At 31.3% G+C, this 16,599-nt stretch overlaps 1 protein-coding gene across 1 annotated transcript in view; it reads left to right on the top strand.

The window, feature by feature from the left end:
* Positions 1 to 16,599, top strand: part of Vps13B (vacuolar protein sorting 13B) — an 85,785-nt gene that overhangs the window by 5,739 nt on the left and 63,447 nt on the right. The window contains 8 exon segments of the mRNA XM_067268928.1: positions 4,657 to 4,796; positions 4,897 to 5,439; positions 11,125 to 11,428; positions 11,958 to 12,145; positions 13,621 to 13,830; positions 13,906 to 14,137; positions 15,060 to 15,242; positions 15,322 to 15,494. Of these exon segments, the coding sequence (XP_067125029.1) occupies positions 4,710 to 4,796; positions 4,897 to 5,439; positions 11,125 to 11,428; positions 11,958 to 12,145; positions 13,621 to 13,830; positions 13,906 to 14,137; positions 15,060 to 15,242; positions 15,322 to 15,494 (1,920 nt within the window). The 5' untranslated portion in view covers positions 4,657 to 4,709.

The following is a 16,599-nucleotide window of genomic DNA, read 5'->3' as shown; positions in this document are numbered from 1 at the left end:
CTCTGAGCCATTAACTTTAATATCAGAAGATAGTGTTTAATTTTGTAATTTAATTTTTTTGATGAAGGTGCAAAAAATATGTTTACTCATTGTCATTATTATTGAAGTTTTATATAATTTTATTTTACATGATTTTGTAACAATTTTGTACATTCTAATTTGTTCAAATAGACTTGCATTGATATAAATAAAACTTCTGTTTTAGTAAGAAGAAATCCAGAAAAATGGTCTGTTCATCTGAAAGTAATGTTTTCTACAATTTATCAATTCTATTGTGTAATTAACATTTTGTACTATAACAATAACAGTGATTTGGAAGAATCTGTTGTAATAAAACAGTGGTTACTTAATGTATTATATTATATTGAATTGTTTAATGACCATTTGACAAGACTGCTTTATTCAGAGATACCTCAATATATTATTTTCAATACAACAAACAAATCAAATACTTATAGAGCTGCACTCTATCCTTGGGAAAGTTGAGCAGGAGTGCAGTGATTGATTTTAATTGTGCATATTTATTATAATTGGTTTATATAAACAGACAAAAACATACAGAGTGGTCAGAAAGTTCTTGAAAGAAAGTGTATGCTTCTCTTCATTCTCTGCACAAACTTTTATTTTTTTGTATGTTTGTTTGTTCATTATCTTCTCCATTGATAGAAGTCATAAAACAGTCCTTTATAGCAGGTTTTAAAGAAGTTAGTAATTATTAAGACATATTAAGACAAGAATTATTAATTATTAGTAAGACAGTTAAGAAATTTTCTCTATTACAATGCTCTAAAGCAGGGGTCACTAAACTTTTTTCACAGCAGGCTAGATGACTGAGAGAATGACGAATGCGGGCTGCATAACCGTTTTGTTCAATACAGTATACTGAATACACAAAAAATAAAGACAGTCAATATATTTATTTATCAATAAACAAGCACGATCACTGCAGCAAGCTTGCAATTGCTTTTCTTGGAAACTTCATTGCAGGTACTGTACTTACACAAAAAGTGCTCTGATATCCAAAGTCACAAAAAGTTGGCAAATTTTTTATTTCACTGATATTCCTAAATATTATATTACTGTCATATGCAAAAATCAGATTGGACCAATTTTGATATTTTTACTTACACTTATTTTAATTTTTTCTACATAGTAAATTTATCTACAATCTAATAAATAAATATATTTTAGCTCATTTCTGTCATGGTGCGGTGGTGGACCGGATGAAAATTCTTCATGGGCAGGATCTGGCCTGCGGGCTGTAGTTTGGTGACCCCTGCTCCAAAGCATATTGTTAATCTGGAAATAATTTATTTTAGAATATTTAGTGGAAAAGATATGTCTGGAACGGAACTCAAATCTGCAACTCTTGCTTACTGTGAAGATGTGTTACCAGTTATGTTACCAGGACCTCCATTTAATCTTAGTTTCCTGACTAATTAATTTAGAAGATATAACTTTGCTAGTGACTTGTTCCACCAAATGGGGACGACTATAAACCCACGGAACTCCATGACACTAAGCTGACTAAGTTTTCATCTTAGTATGGCTATCAGAGATGTTTTCAGAAATTTCTGCTTGACTGATGGCTTATGTAAACTTATCATAAAGGGTAGGCTATCTATAAACACAATAGTCTGTGATCACTAGCAACACATTATTGTTCAAGGAGCTGTTCTATCAGTATGGAGCTTCTTGCATGTTATATGCAAGCCATGTGCAAACAGATGGTAATTTACACAACAAAGTTAATAAAAAGAAAAGAAAGGACTGAACAAGAATTGAATTTTATTTTATTATGATTTACTTCATGTAGCCTAGTATTTAGTCTGTTTTTCTGTTTCATCCAGTGGTCAACTGCTTATGACATGTTTTTTCCTACACTGTTTATTTTTAAATGAGATTAGTGAGCAGCAGTAGTGACAGACAGAGTGTGGGCGTATAAGGGCATTGATGTGGGAAACACTGCCTCTTACTCTGCTCCATATGGCTTCATTTCTGTATATATACATATAAACATATATTAAGTTTGATTTTATATGTAAATCTGGACTTCGAAGATATTAGATCTACTTGGAATCTGATCAGGAACAGGGCAAAATCTCTATCCTGATAGGTTAAAATTCCATCAAAATCTTCTCAAGTGAAAAATTTGACAAATTATAAAATTAACACTGATCAAATTTGTGCAAACAAACACATTGTGTAATAAGACAGTATTAAAGTACTGCCAGAAACATTTTGTTAATTAATGTTGTTTTATTTGGTATTAACACATGTTTCCCTTGTACAACATTGTATTGCTCTAACACAGTTTGAAAATTGGAAATATTTCCTGTACAGCACAACTTTTGGTTTTGCTCTAACATGGTTTTGGAAATCCTCCATACAAAGTTTCACAATTTTTAAGTGTAAACTTTGTTATTCAATATTTTTTTTTATTCAAGTAAGCATGTGTTGTCTCAAATTTGTGCACAGAGTTTAGAATATTTAAATATTCAAATTATTTTGTACTTTTTGTCAGGTTTACTTTAATGAAAACTGATAGTGCAATTTTTTTCTTCTTCCTAAATTTTCAATCAATGAGATGTCATTGTCTTTACTTTCAGACTTTATCACTTAAGACTGTCACTGTATATTCTTTTTGTAGATTAATCTTCATATTTAGTAAAGTTTATTTAACCATAAGTATTACTTACTTATGAATGATTATTTCATGCATAAAAATGATGAACGAAATACAGCAGTATCTTGGTACTCAAACAATTCAGTATTCAAACACAAATTCTGGAAAAAAGTCATTCAGTATTTGACTGAACAATCTCAATCTGCTAGAACAAATTTTGGATTAGTGACATATTTTTATTTTGTCATTTATAAAAATTTGTTATGATAAAAATAAAAAATATGAAAATGTTGCTTGATACTTCTGATCAAGATCAATGAAAAAGCTGAGATGACGACAATACTTTGTAAAAAGAAAATGCCCTTATTTAACTAAAATTAATATTCACCTGTCACACAGTACTTTTAATTGATTGGAAATAAATTATCAATTTCTTTAATAAACATATTTCTCTTAGTAACAAAAAAGAATAGTTTACTTTTGTTAACTTCTGGAACACAACCGTATGTTTTGTATTAGTCCTCTGTTTTGTATAGCATGGATTTGCGTAACATGACACTTTTCAGAACGTAACTATCGTGTTATATGAGGGATCCCTGTATTTAAATTACAACAATTTTGAATTACAAATTTACTTTTTAACTTTCATTTTTGTCACCAATTACTTATTTTTGTTTCACTTTATTTATTAGTTGTAACAAGTTGGTAACAAAACTTGTCAATTTTTGCTGGATTGTAGCACAGAAATAATTTATTTTCTTAAATATAAATAAATTTAAACTCTAAAATTATTATAAACACAATGACTAATCAGTTAACTGTTAAAATTTTATGGATTGATTTTGAAACAGACCCAATCTGTATCTGAACTGTTGTATACTGAATTCTGTAGTTGGAGTTTTGGGACACTATCTAACATGTAAATACTTTCTGGCTATTCTGTAAGTAGTTGAAGTATTTATATCCATAATCATTTTGAAAAGGTTTTTTACTAAAAAGTGAAAATGAACAAACATGTTCATTTTTTACATATTCATAATATATTTTATAATTTAAAAATGTGTTAATTATTTTAATTTTTATGCAAAGCTGTGTTTCTTTATGCAGCGAGTGTGTAGCAAAAATGACATCCCGAGCAGCTATCGCTACACATTGCTGCATCATAGTTTAGAAATACTTTTCGCTCAAGCTAAAAATGGATGCCGTAATCTATCCTTTAATTCCACATTACAGCCGAAAGTAGTGCTTTAGTTAAAGAACTACAATATTTAAATAAAGAGAGATAAAGAATTAAGCATTTCTCTTTCAAAAAATGTGAACAAAGTAAAGAGATACGAGATACTATATTTTAAATATAATTATATATTTTTTTATTTTTTTAGATAACTTTCAGAGTCATTTTATAAAATTTAATCTTTCTTAATGCTTCCATAATATTTTTATCAACAGTCTCTTCGAAGTTTTTATTTTCGCAGCATAATATTGTATTATACACACAAACAACCATTTTGCTTTACACGTGTAGTGGACATAAAAGCTGCTTTATCTTTGCTGCAGTGACCTCTTGCAGCAAACATTTAGAAACGGTTTGCTATATTGCAGCAGCTGCACTTAGAAACAGGTTTCAGAATGTTTGCTGTAACTTGCTTCTCGAGCACTGCATAAAGAAACGCGGTCCATATAACATGTGGGTTATCTGTGTTTAAAAGACATCTCAAAAGGGGATGTGGATTATGCAAACAGGGGTTGGTTATATGCTTATATATCTTAAAGTGCAATTAAAGACTCACAGTTTTCTCCCATAGGCACAGCATGCATGATAGGTGGATTATGTAAAGGTTTTTTTTTAGTTTTAGCAACTTTGTGGATTAAATGCACTAAAATGTGGTGTTTATTTGTAATTTGATATACATTATTTCTTTTATATTTTTTTTTGATCTTTAATTTTTAAGAATAATAATATGAATATCATTTGAATCTATGTATATATATGTATATATATTTTTATTTTATTTATTTATTTTAAACAGATATGAAGCTAAATTATATTAAATTATTGAAATAAGTAAATTATTAATTGATCATGTTCAAACTTGAATCTTATGTGACACCCCTGATTCTCAGCTATGTTGATAAATACATTAAAAACATCAAACCAGAAGATTCTCAGGTATTTTATAGAAAATTTCTTATGTATTAAATTATAAAAGTTAAAAATGTAAATTTTAATAGTATTTTCAAATAAATATATTTAATTATTATAATTTCAGCTATCTCTTTGGGGAGGAGAAGCTGTATTTAATAACTTAGATTTAAAATTAGATGTATTAGAGAGAGAATTAAATCTACCATTTACGTTTGTCAATGGACACATTCATGAATTGCGCATCAATGTACCTTGGACTAAACTTACCTCAGAGCCTGTCGTGATTACGATAAATACGATAGAATGCATTCTGAAGTTAAAAACTGAAAATGAAAACACGGACAGTAGCAGTGCCAAGGCAACATCTAGTCAACAACAGTTGGGAAATTCGTTTAGAAAGCAACTGCGTAAACAAGAGTATAGTGAAATGCCTTCCAGTTATGTACAGAGTCTCATTAGTCGAGTCATTAATAACATCTGCATAGTGTGCAATAATTTAATCTTAAAGTATGTGGAAGATGATATTGTTTTATCTCTCAATATAAAATCTGCAGAACTTTTTAATGCCAATGAAAAATGGGAAAGGACATTTATTGAATTAAGTCAATCTGATCCAGTTTTAAGGAAAGTTGTAAATATGCAAAATCTAACAGTTTGTTTAGATAGAGTAAGTATATATATTATTTTTTAAATTAAAGCATAAGAATTAGAATATGTAGAATAATAATAATAATAATAATAATAACTCTCCCATGGTCACCACCTGGTCGTGGTGGGAGAGCCCAGTAATTTTACTGATCCATAGGGCAATGCAGGCTGGAGCACAAGCTCCTGGTAGGGACACCCATGCTAGTAAGGTCTATGGGGAGAAATGAAGCTAAGAATGACCACACACCACATTCTGTGGAGAGATTTATTACGGTAGTAACTAGATCTAAGTGTGATACCTGCTCGGATGTCGCCTGGGTTAACAAGGTCCGCGTTCGTGAGTTAGGCAGAGACTCACATTTGAAAATAGGCCACAGTCTCCCTTGGTTACCGGTGGCGAAAGCAGCACCGGCCCAAGCATGGCTACTGCAATGCCCTCAACAGATGTGAGGAACCAACCCAGCCTTGGTGTTTCTGTGGCAATGCATCCACAGACCACAAAGGCTGGAAAACCACGCCAACGGATGAAATGGACAGTAGAAATGAACAAGTTTATCATCTGTACTTACTACACCATCACAAAACTCGAAACAAACATGACAGCATACAGACAACAACTACACCATAGATTCACACAACAATATCCTCACCTCACTGTCACCGAACAAGGGTTGTTGATCAAAAAAGAACAATTATACACAACCTTATCAAACAAACATCACTTGAACTTATCAAAAAACAGATTGCTGATCAAATACATCAACAGACAGAAACATCTAACATTAATGAAGATCATGTAACCTGTCAAGATAATCGAGCAACAAGCATTGATGATAGCACACACACAACAACTACCACTAATGATACTGCAGACACTTCCTCAACAAGCACTGATGATAGCACACACACAACAACTACCACTAATGATACTGCAGACACTTCCTCGTCCACCACTGATAACATAGACATAGGTTTAGTTAATACATTCTCACTTTTATTTCAGGAAACACTCACTAAATATACAGGTACAGATCCCACACAAAGACCACAAATACCAAAAATCAACACATCAAAGATAGTAGGAAAAACACTAAATTATGTAAACACTCACTTATTACCACACTACGTTTATTCAATTTCTACACTCTCAGACATCCATACGTTAGTTTATGCTGGGGCAGTCATAGTAGTGACACACCATGGACTGAAAATACAATCACAGACAGATGCACACAAAACATAATTCTATCACAAGCCTGTCTGGCAGAGAAGAATAGAAACACAAATAAATGACATTAGACAGCAATTAGGCAGACTGACACAATATACTAAAAACAACAACACCAAAATTAAAGAAACAACTCAAAAACATTTCTATGCACAGTAAACTAGAACTTATTATACAAACTTTCACAACACCTTTCTTTCTTTTTTCTAGCACTTTCTTTAGTTTAACTAATGTTTTCGGTCATTTAAAATGGTTGAAAATGTTAGTTAATTTAAAGAAAGTGCTAGAAGAAAGAAAGATATTGAGAAACTCAAAAACATTTTCAAGAAATTCAAAACACACACAAAATATGAACATCACAACTCACACATTACAGAATACATTGATACACTAAAACAAAAACTCACAGCCAAAGCACATAGACTCAAATAATACAAAACATGTTTACTACAAAAACAACAAAATAAATTATTACAAACAATGAAAAACTCTTTTACAGACAAATTAGTACCAAACCAATAACATCTTTCTTTCTTCTAGCACTTTCTTTAAATTAACTAACATTTTAACCATTTTAAATGACTGAAAACGTTAGTTAAACTAAAGAAAGTGCTAGAAGAAAGAACAAAAGGTGTTGTGAAACTTTGTGTAATAAGTTCTAGTTTATTGTGCTCAGAAATGTTTTTTAGTTGTCTCTTTAATTTTGGTGTTGTTGTTTTTAGTGCATTGTGTCAGCCTGTCTAATTGCTGTCTAATGTCATTTATTTGTGTTTCTATTCGTCTCTGCCAGACAGGCTTGTGATAGAATTATGTTTTGTGTGCATCTGTCTGTGATTGCTGATACACAGCAAGTAGCACATCAACAGAAGAACTCACAACTTATTGGTCTTCTCATTGGTCCAGTGCTGTTATGCACAAGGCTGATGCAGGCTGGATCAAGGAGGAGAACAAAAACTTGCATAACATACCAACTATGCCATGTGCTGAAATAAATGTACACAACATCCACTATGCTGTTAACAGAACACACAACTGGAAGAGACCTGGTGTAGACAACATTCACAATTTTTGGTATAAAAAATTTACATCACACATGCACCAGGAACTAGCTAAACATCTAACACACATATACAGAAAAAATATTTTTCTATTTGACTATTCATACATAGATGAGTCTCCATTTTTTTGTCCCTTAACATGCTGTATGAGGCAATAACAATTCCACCGGCTCCAATTCCAAGTCAAATAGAAAAATATGTTTTTTTGTATATGTCATATTTGTCCTGACAATTTTTATCAAATCTAACACACATCATCATCAATCCACAAGACATGCCAAAATTTCTCACTCAGGGCATCACATACATGAAACCTAAAAACAACAATATCACAGACCCCACACAATACAGACCAATTACATGTCTCCCAACACTCTACAAATTATTGACATCCTGTATTGCAAAAAAAATATACAAACATGTTGAAAAACAGAGCATTCTTATGGAACAACAAAAAGTTGCCATAGAAATCACAGGGGATGCAAAGAACAGTTACTCATAGATTCAGTCATTCTACAACAAGCACACAAACAACACAGAAACATACACATGGCATATATAGACTACAGAAAAGCATTCGACAGTGTTCCACACAGTTGGCTGCTACATATTCTACACATGTACAAAATACATCCATCACTCATTGCATTCTTTCAAAACACTATGCAGCACTGGAGAACAACACTACATCTCAGGGTTAGTAAAACTTCCATACAAACAAACCAAATTTTTATTAACACTACATCTCAGGGTTAGTAAAACTTCCATACAAACAAACCAAATTTTTATTAGGCGAGGAATTTTTCAAGAAGATTCCTTGAGTCCTCTCTGGTTCTGCTCAGCCCTGAACCCATTATCCAACATGTTAAACAACACGCAATATGGTTACAATATCAGACATGAAAAAACAACAGAGTTCTCTTCCCACACTAACACTGTAAAAGCTCGCACCACCGGAAACTTAGCACGCTCGCATAGGAAGTTATTATTGTACTTGTGTCCGTCTCCATGCCCAGGAACGAAGTCCCGTCGGAGAAGACCTACAGCAACTCTTCCACATCGTCGGTGACCACCATACATCGAATAATATCGTCCAATCTCACACCAAGAGGTATTTTGTTAGGATCTTTGTAAACTCTCTCTCCCACAATGGCAATAGCCTTAGCTCATAGCCACCTGTTTGTTTAGAACTTGTTGAGTTTTATATCTACTGGCATATAACCGCATAGTACCGTAGAATAGTTTGTAATTGCCTTGTATGTTATTCTAGTTATTCAATAAATGTTTTATTTGTTAACCTGTGTGAAGGCCCGAATATAAGAATAACGAGATTCGATTTAAATTTTTTATTTTATTTACCAACCGAGTTTCGACAGTTAGGGTTAAATCAAACACAGAAACAAAAAACGGAAAAACACCCGACAAATTTTCTCGTAAAAATTAATCATAAACCATCGTTCCCACGGTAATACTTCCTTGTAGAAGATGAGTTAACTGTTGAAAAATAATTATATCATGTAATTCACCATTGGTCAAAAAGGACTTCCACCCTTGATGTACTTCACAAAAATCTCGAACCCGAGATCCCGAAATAAAAGGAAAACGAACGATGACGCAGAGAGAGAAAGAGTTTCGACAACTGTCAAGTGTGTGTGTGCCGTGGATTATCATCTCCCGCCGTTGAAGCCGTCCATCCCATCTATCTACAGTCCATTGACTCTTATTTTCAAGCGAACTCTCGTTCCTCGGACTTTGTGCAAATCTCAGGATCACTAAGGTATTTATCCTACTCGCGATGTTTTGTAAACTCTCTCTCTCCAATCACTCGAGACGCGGTTTAATAATTCGATTCGATGATATAAATACTTCCAAATATGTTAATTGATGTATTCCCTATCAATCTCAAAATAAACGGGTATTTTTGTTTAATATTAGAAGAGTGTGCGTTTCTTCCTCCATTGCCACCATCTGGCATCCCACGATTCAGAAAGTAACGCGTATCTATCCGCGAGAAGTTTGATAGATTGGTGTCAGTTCCTGACGTAAACGGGATCTTACGATCCCAAATCCGTAACTAATCATTGACCGCTCGAGCCTTAATCATCCTTTGGACAACCGAGGTCGGACCTCAAGGTCTTGTGCCGTTAAGAGGTAGAGAAGATAGGAATCATCCTCCATCTCCTACCCTCGGTTAATCTCACACCTGGCTCCTGTCAATCCAGGACGCCTGTCGGCTTACCGACGCACCTCCCCACTCACTTTTTTGCCCTCCTAGCCATCCGAAACGACAACGAGATCGGGTTTTGCCATCCCGTGCAGTGTAAGTGGTCAGCGAGGATAAACCCCTGACCCTCTGCTTATCTCACACCTAGTAAGTGATGTTCTTGTTTTCCTTTGGAGTTGTTCGAGATCTGTGTGAGTCCAATGTATAACTCCAAAGGAATATATGAGTACTGGAATGACATATGTGTTTATTGCTTTAACTGTGTGTTTTGCATTTAACTGTGTTCTGAGAATAGCGTTTAACCTACTTTGGTATTCTTTAATTAATCTTTGCTTTATTTGTGTATGTTCTGTTAGTTTGGCATGCTGGAATCCTAAATACTTGTAGAACTTGCCCTCTTCCATGGATTCAATAATGTCTCCATTTCCAAGTGCAAAATCTTCTTTCTTCAGGATTCCTTTTTCTATGTGAAGTGTTTTGCATTTGTCTAGGCCAAACTCCATTTGTATATCTTTGGTGTATGAATGTGTGATTTGTAGGAGTTGATGAAGTTGTTTTTGTGCGGATGTATAAAGTTTTATGTTGTCCATATACATGAGATGTGACAGTGTATACTGTGTTGTTTTTTCATGTCTGATATTGTAACCATATTGAGTATTGTTTAACATGTTAGATAATAGATTCAGGGCTAAGCAGAACCAGAGAGGACTCAAGGAATCTCCTTGAGTCCTCTCTGGTTGAGTCCTCTCGCCTAATGAATATTTGGTTTGTTTGTATGGTCAGTCTTAATGCAGTTATCACTAAGAATGCAATTATCACTGAACAGTGGTGTGTTACAATAACTGTTTGTTGAATTTGTTTATTTGTATCAGTTGTGAGCTTAAGACAGCAATAGAATAGTCAAAAACATTTTCAAATAAAGAATAATTTTAGCTTACTGCACTTAGCACTTTAACATTTTAAATGACATCCTGTTGTACCAAGATTCATACATTTTTATGATAAATTTTATTAATAATCATTTATAAAATTTTATAGATGGATATACAGAATATATAGAATATTGTCAATTCCATTAAATTTCAAAGATTTCTACAAAATATGATGTGAAAATTTTGTTTCATTTTACAAATTGTATTGTTTGTAAGTGTGAATATCTATATTTAATGATTTTATTATAAATTATGTTTACAGAGAGATGCTAGTGGAAAAATTCAGACTTATCAAGATCCATTATTATATCGATGTTCGACGGTGTGGAGGTGGTACAGTGCTTACGATAGTCCTCATTCTAAATTAGCAGCTGTCACTCGAATACATGTATTCTGTGATTGTTTAGACTTCTCGATAACGGATCAACAGTTACCCATGTTGCTACGTTTAGGTCAGTTATGTTTGCTATTACTTTATGGGGAAGTAGGATGTAATTATGAAGAAATGGATGCTTCTTCTGAATTAGAAGTAAATAATTTATCAAATCAAGAACAGAATATGTCAGGTGAATATTTTTGTACATTGAATCTTGAAACTTAAAGATAAGAAGGATTAAGTTTTTAAGTGCTTTTTTTATAATACAGTAGGCTCTCAATTTAATGGATTAATTAAGGAAGGAGGTGAATATTTTTGTTCATTATTGCTGAAAGTCTGTTAAATAAAATTTATTAAAAAAAAACACATAACTTACCATGCTCTGTTTGTGAATAAAGATTCTAAATAATTTTTTTTAGAATGGAAATTCTTTATCCATTAAATCGGGGTTTGCTAAATTGAGGGCTTACCATACCTAAATTTTACTTGAGTAGCCATGGTAGTTGGTAAATTTTTCATTTGACACAAACGTTTTACAACTATTTGTAGTGACTCATACATGCTTAAATGTGTCATAAATTTTATTTACGTTTTGTGCCTAAATTTTAACTGTAAAATTGAAAAATTCTATAATTTTAGTCATATATATAAGTATACAAATGAAAAAGGATTTAGTTTATTACATGTACTTACAATCATTTGATTATTTATTTACATAGTATCTCAGGCAGGTGGACAATCAGATGGAAGCAATGTTGGATGGGCCAGTTGGGCATGGTCATTCGTACCAGAAATTCTTCCACTTTGGGAAGATGAAGAAGGAATGGATGAAATTAATGCAAAATTGTTGACTTCTTGCATAACGCAATTTGGATTATTTATTGATAAAGCAAGTTGTGTATTTAAGGTATTTAAAGAATAATTTTTGTTCTAAATATTCAATTTTTTCTTCAAACTAGATACATTTAGACTATTACTTTAGATTATTAATATCTGCTACAATAATTCTAAATGAAATACTTTAAAATTGATTTGAGAAGTAAACATTTAAATTACATAAAAGATTTACTCAAAGATTTTATTAAATAGCATTAAATTCTTAAGTATACATCTGAGATTTGAAATTGGTATAAACAGATAAAAGACTATAAAATCTAAATGTGAAAACTGGGAACAAAAACAATGTAAATTAAATTAATACAACATAAGGATGGGCAGATGGCTAATGTGGTGAAGGTGTCAGCCTAATGCTGTTGGGACCTGAGATTGAATCCAGGTGAGCAACTCTCCAGGAATTTTTCATAAGCAATCATTTCAGATATGTTGCACCTTATCTCTCACCACCTAGTTGCTCTCATTGGTTGCCAAGCCAAACCTGCAATAGGTACAGAAAAAAAGCCTTCTTAGTACCCACAGAGTGAAGGGAGTTTAAAGTGGAAAAAGATTTAAAAAAAATACAGTTTAAGATACATATTGGAAATTTTCTGCTGTTTAATTCTTCAAAACATTTGTAATTGGCAATATGAGAAAACTATTTAAGTTTTTCATATTCCATACACATTGTCTTTATTTTTAAAAATAATATCAACAATAGTTTTATTTTCTTTTTGACTTAGCAATGGTAAATCCAACGAGCATAAAAAAATCTGCCCCCTCGGCTTGATGACCAATGTTCTGGGGATACGGGTTCACAGTTAGATCCTCAAATTCTTTTGGGCAATTTGATTAGATATAACAGGTCCCGTCTTTGCTACTAAGTTGCTCATTCTTGGTTTGACAAATTTATGTTGCATATGTGGAGAGATCCTATTAGTTATTATTATTACAGTATTGTTGAATTTAACTTAATTCCTTTTTTTTAGTTTGCAATAAAGTATGCTTGGATTTAAGATAATCCACACAACTGATGTACTACTGGAAAATTTTAAAATTAACTTTTAAATGCTGTTTGCTAAATACAAAGATTCCAGAATTTACCAACATTTGAAGAAATGCCTATTTCTTTTAATCATGTATAATATTTGATACAGGCATTTGTGAATTTTGATTAATAACTTATTTACTGTAGTACTTAACTAATACTAATAAAGTGCTGTAATAAAACGTTAATTATATTGAATTCAAAGTGGTGTTGGAACTGGCATCTGATATTTAAAATCTGATTTTTGCCAAAACTTATTATCTAATTTTGAGAATTTCCAGTTTCTGTTAACATAGTACTAATATTATAAGTAATAGAGTTAGAGAATTTTTTTTGTTTGTTTTATAACATTTTTAAGATTAAATATTTAAGTTAGAAATTATAAAAATTTATCAAATTTATTATTGTTGTTTTAAATGAATAAATATAACAAAAATATATTGATTCTTTTTTTCAATTAGTTATCAGAAACCCTTCGAGATACAGCATATTACAGTCCTCCCAAACTTAGTTTTCAGCCAATAATAAACCTTAATTTTTATGGAATTGCAACTGAAATCACCAAAAAAGGAGAAGATTATGCAAATATTCATATGGGTATAACTGCAGTTATTCTAAGTGGAATTGGTGATTGTCCATGCAATAATAGTGATGGAGAATTATTAGATAATGTAATATTTCATCTATTATATGTTCTTTGATGCTTATAAATCCATAATTAATTTTTTTAAACATGTATTTTTTAGGAAAATAATTATTTTCGAGCTGGCATACTTCCTTCTAATGGCCATACCTATAATTACTGTACTTCTTCATTGTTTGATCCACTTGCACCTGAAAACTGCAATCAAAGAAGAGAATATAATTTTGATCGAGAAGATCATTTAACAAGACTTACTGAAAGTATAATGATTGAAAGATTTCCAGCATTTTCTTTTGACTACTTTTATGAACTTGAATTACCTGAAGATTGGCAAGGTAAAATGTTTCAAAAAATGTTTTAACTAATGTTTCAAAAAATTAAAATATGAATATAAATTAATTGTTTAATTAAAGCACTAGGAAGAAAAAATAAACATGCAAATGTATTTTATTACCAAATCCAAAACTTGTGTTTAACTTGTTGGAAGTTATAACGATGTTAAGAAACAAGAGTGAAGAATACATAAATTAATTAATTTCAATGACATGCTTTTGTTTTATTTTATTTTATCAATTAATTTCAATTAGTACATTTATTTGTTTTTGCTTTAGTGTCTTCAATTGAAGATACTGTACTAAAGGGCTTTTATTTTGTATATAAACAACTTGTAACCTAATTTTAATTGATTAAGCTAAATGATCTTGCCAAAATCATCAGGCTATTTTTGAACTAAATTAATAATTAATAGTCAAATTAATTAATAATTAATTATTAACATAGCCCAAAAGTAACCTGATAATTTTGGCAACATCATTTGGCTCTTATTTTGAATTTAGTATTGTCATCACTATCTGCTGACAAAGTATTTGGTTAATCAGCCATTTTTGTATATTTTACAATGTCTAAGTGGTTTAAAAGAACAGTATGGCCAAATGGTGTTGCTATGGATACAAATCTCTACAAGTCTCTATTATGGATTCAGTTGGACCCATAATGGGATAGTAGGGTGGTAAAGGATGGGCCTAAATAACCAGGACAGACATGAAAAATTTCAGAGTTGTCTGCCTGGATTTAATCCTGGGTCTCCTAAGTGGTAGACTGATACCTTAATTATCTAGGCTATCTGATTATCAAAGCATATTTATTTTCTCCTCATAAAATTAAGTAGTTGATTTATATTTAAATTGGCAAGATTAATTTATAAAATTAAATTATTTATAAATTAACAATGTGATTTATTGTTATTTTGTTAATTAGGATCTTACTCTGATATAACTCCGTTATATTTGGAAAAAAATAATTATCATGAAAGGTCTCTCTGTCGAATGGTACTTGGACCTTCCTGTCTTGAAGTATCTAGCGATATGGTCCATAGATTTTTAAAACTTTATCATTATGCAAATATCTACGATTATCCTCCTTATAATATGAATAATTTAGGTTAGTATAATTTAATTTTTATGTTGTTACTTTATTCCAAACATATTTTTTAAAGTTTCTACATAATATATTTTTTCAGATGCTGCTTCAAAATTGTTTAGTTTTTCTGATGAAATTGTTGATGAATTAGAAGAATTTGTACCTCAAAGAATCTATCATATTACTTTAATTAAACCACTTATTCATATTCATGTAGCAAATCATCCCTATCATAAATTAAATACTAAGAAAACATCCAGAAAACATAGAAAGGTAAAATAGTATTAATAATTATTCTAATTTTTCTAATAAAAATCCTGATATATTGTGAAATATTCTAGAATAAAACAGTTAATCACTTTATTTACCAAAGGTAATAAATAAGTTTCAGAAAGCTTCTTAGAATTTGTTTTTATAGTCATTTTGGAAGTTGTTACAACTTTCTAACTTTCTTGAGAAAAATGCTATACTGAAAGAAATTCAAATTTGTCAACTAAACCAAATACTTTTTGGTATAAATTCAAGAAGAGATTGTTTTTTTTCACTCAAAGTAGATGATAAGAAATTAACTTTTTTGCTGATAGAATCATATCATTATTGGTGTTCTGTTACTTATCCAGTTGTAGAATTGCAGTTATATAGTCTGTTTGTTCTTGTACTGCCAACAGTTTTAAAATATTAATAATTCTTTCAGTATAACTTGAATATTTAGGTGGTGATATAAGTGAGAAAGCTAAATAGGGATAGTAAGACTTCAATGAAATGATCCTAGAATGATTTATAGATCACTAGATTTAGAACTGATGAAGAACATAATAAAATGCTTTATTCAAAGTATATTCTTATATTGACATTGAGAGAGGATAAGAAGGAAGTATGGACATTGAGAGAGTATAAGAATAGGAACACTGAGGCATTCTAGATGTAACTATGAAGATGATGGGAGAACTGGGAGTTGATGTGGGGAACATTTTAATATTTTAAATAATGTTAATTAGTAAACTCGTTTTTAATATTATTTTATCTTGAAAAATGAGAGCAATTTTATTGATGTGTATCATCATTAACTTCCTCTGAGTCAAAGGAAAAGAGGATAGTTCCTTCTAAAATGAAAGTTTTAGAAGTGCAAGAAAGGAATTGTGGACAATCCTCATTGGTCCACCCATTTGGTATAAAAGGTGAAGATCACCTTGAAACAGTGCTTTTTGTCATGAATAACATGTTGTCACTAGCCACAGGCTGTGTAGCCAATAGATTAAGTTCCTATTAGTTTCTATCTTTGCTTTGGTGCATTGATCCCATCATGAAAGAATGATATGAGAAGTCCTTCCATTCAAAGAAAAAGATTCTCTCATCACATCCATCATTACAAGAACAG

Source organism: Centruroides vittatus, unplaced genomic scaffold (genome assembly GCF_030686945.1).
Source record: "Centruroides vittatus isolate TY-2023 unplaced genomic scaffold, ASM3068694v2 contig_341, whole genome shotgun sequence".
NCBI lineage: Eukaryota > Metazoa > Arthropoda > Arachnida > Scorpiones > Buthidae > Centruroides > Centruroides vittatus.
Note: the sequence above shows the minus strand (reverse complement) of the source record. Positions and strands in the feature narration are given on the sequence as shown.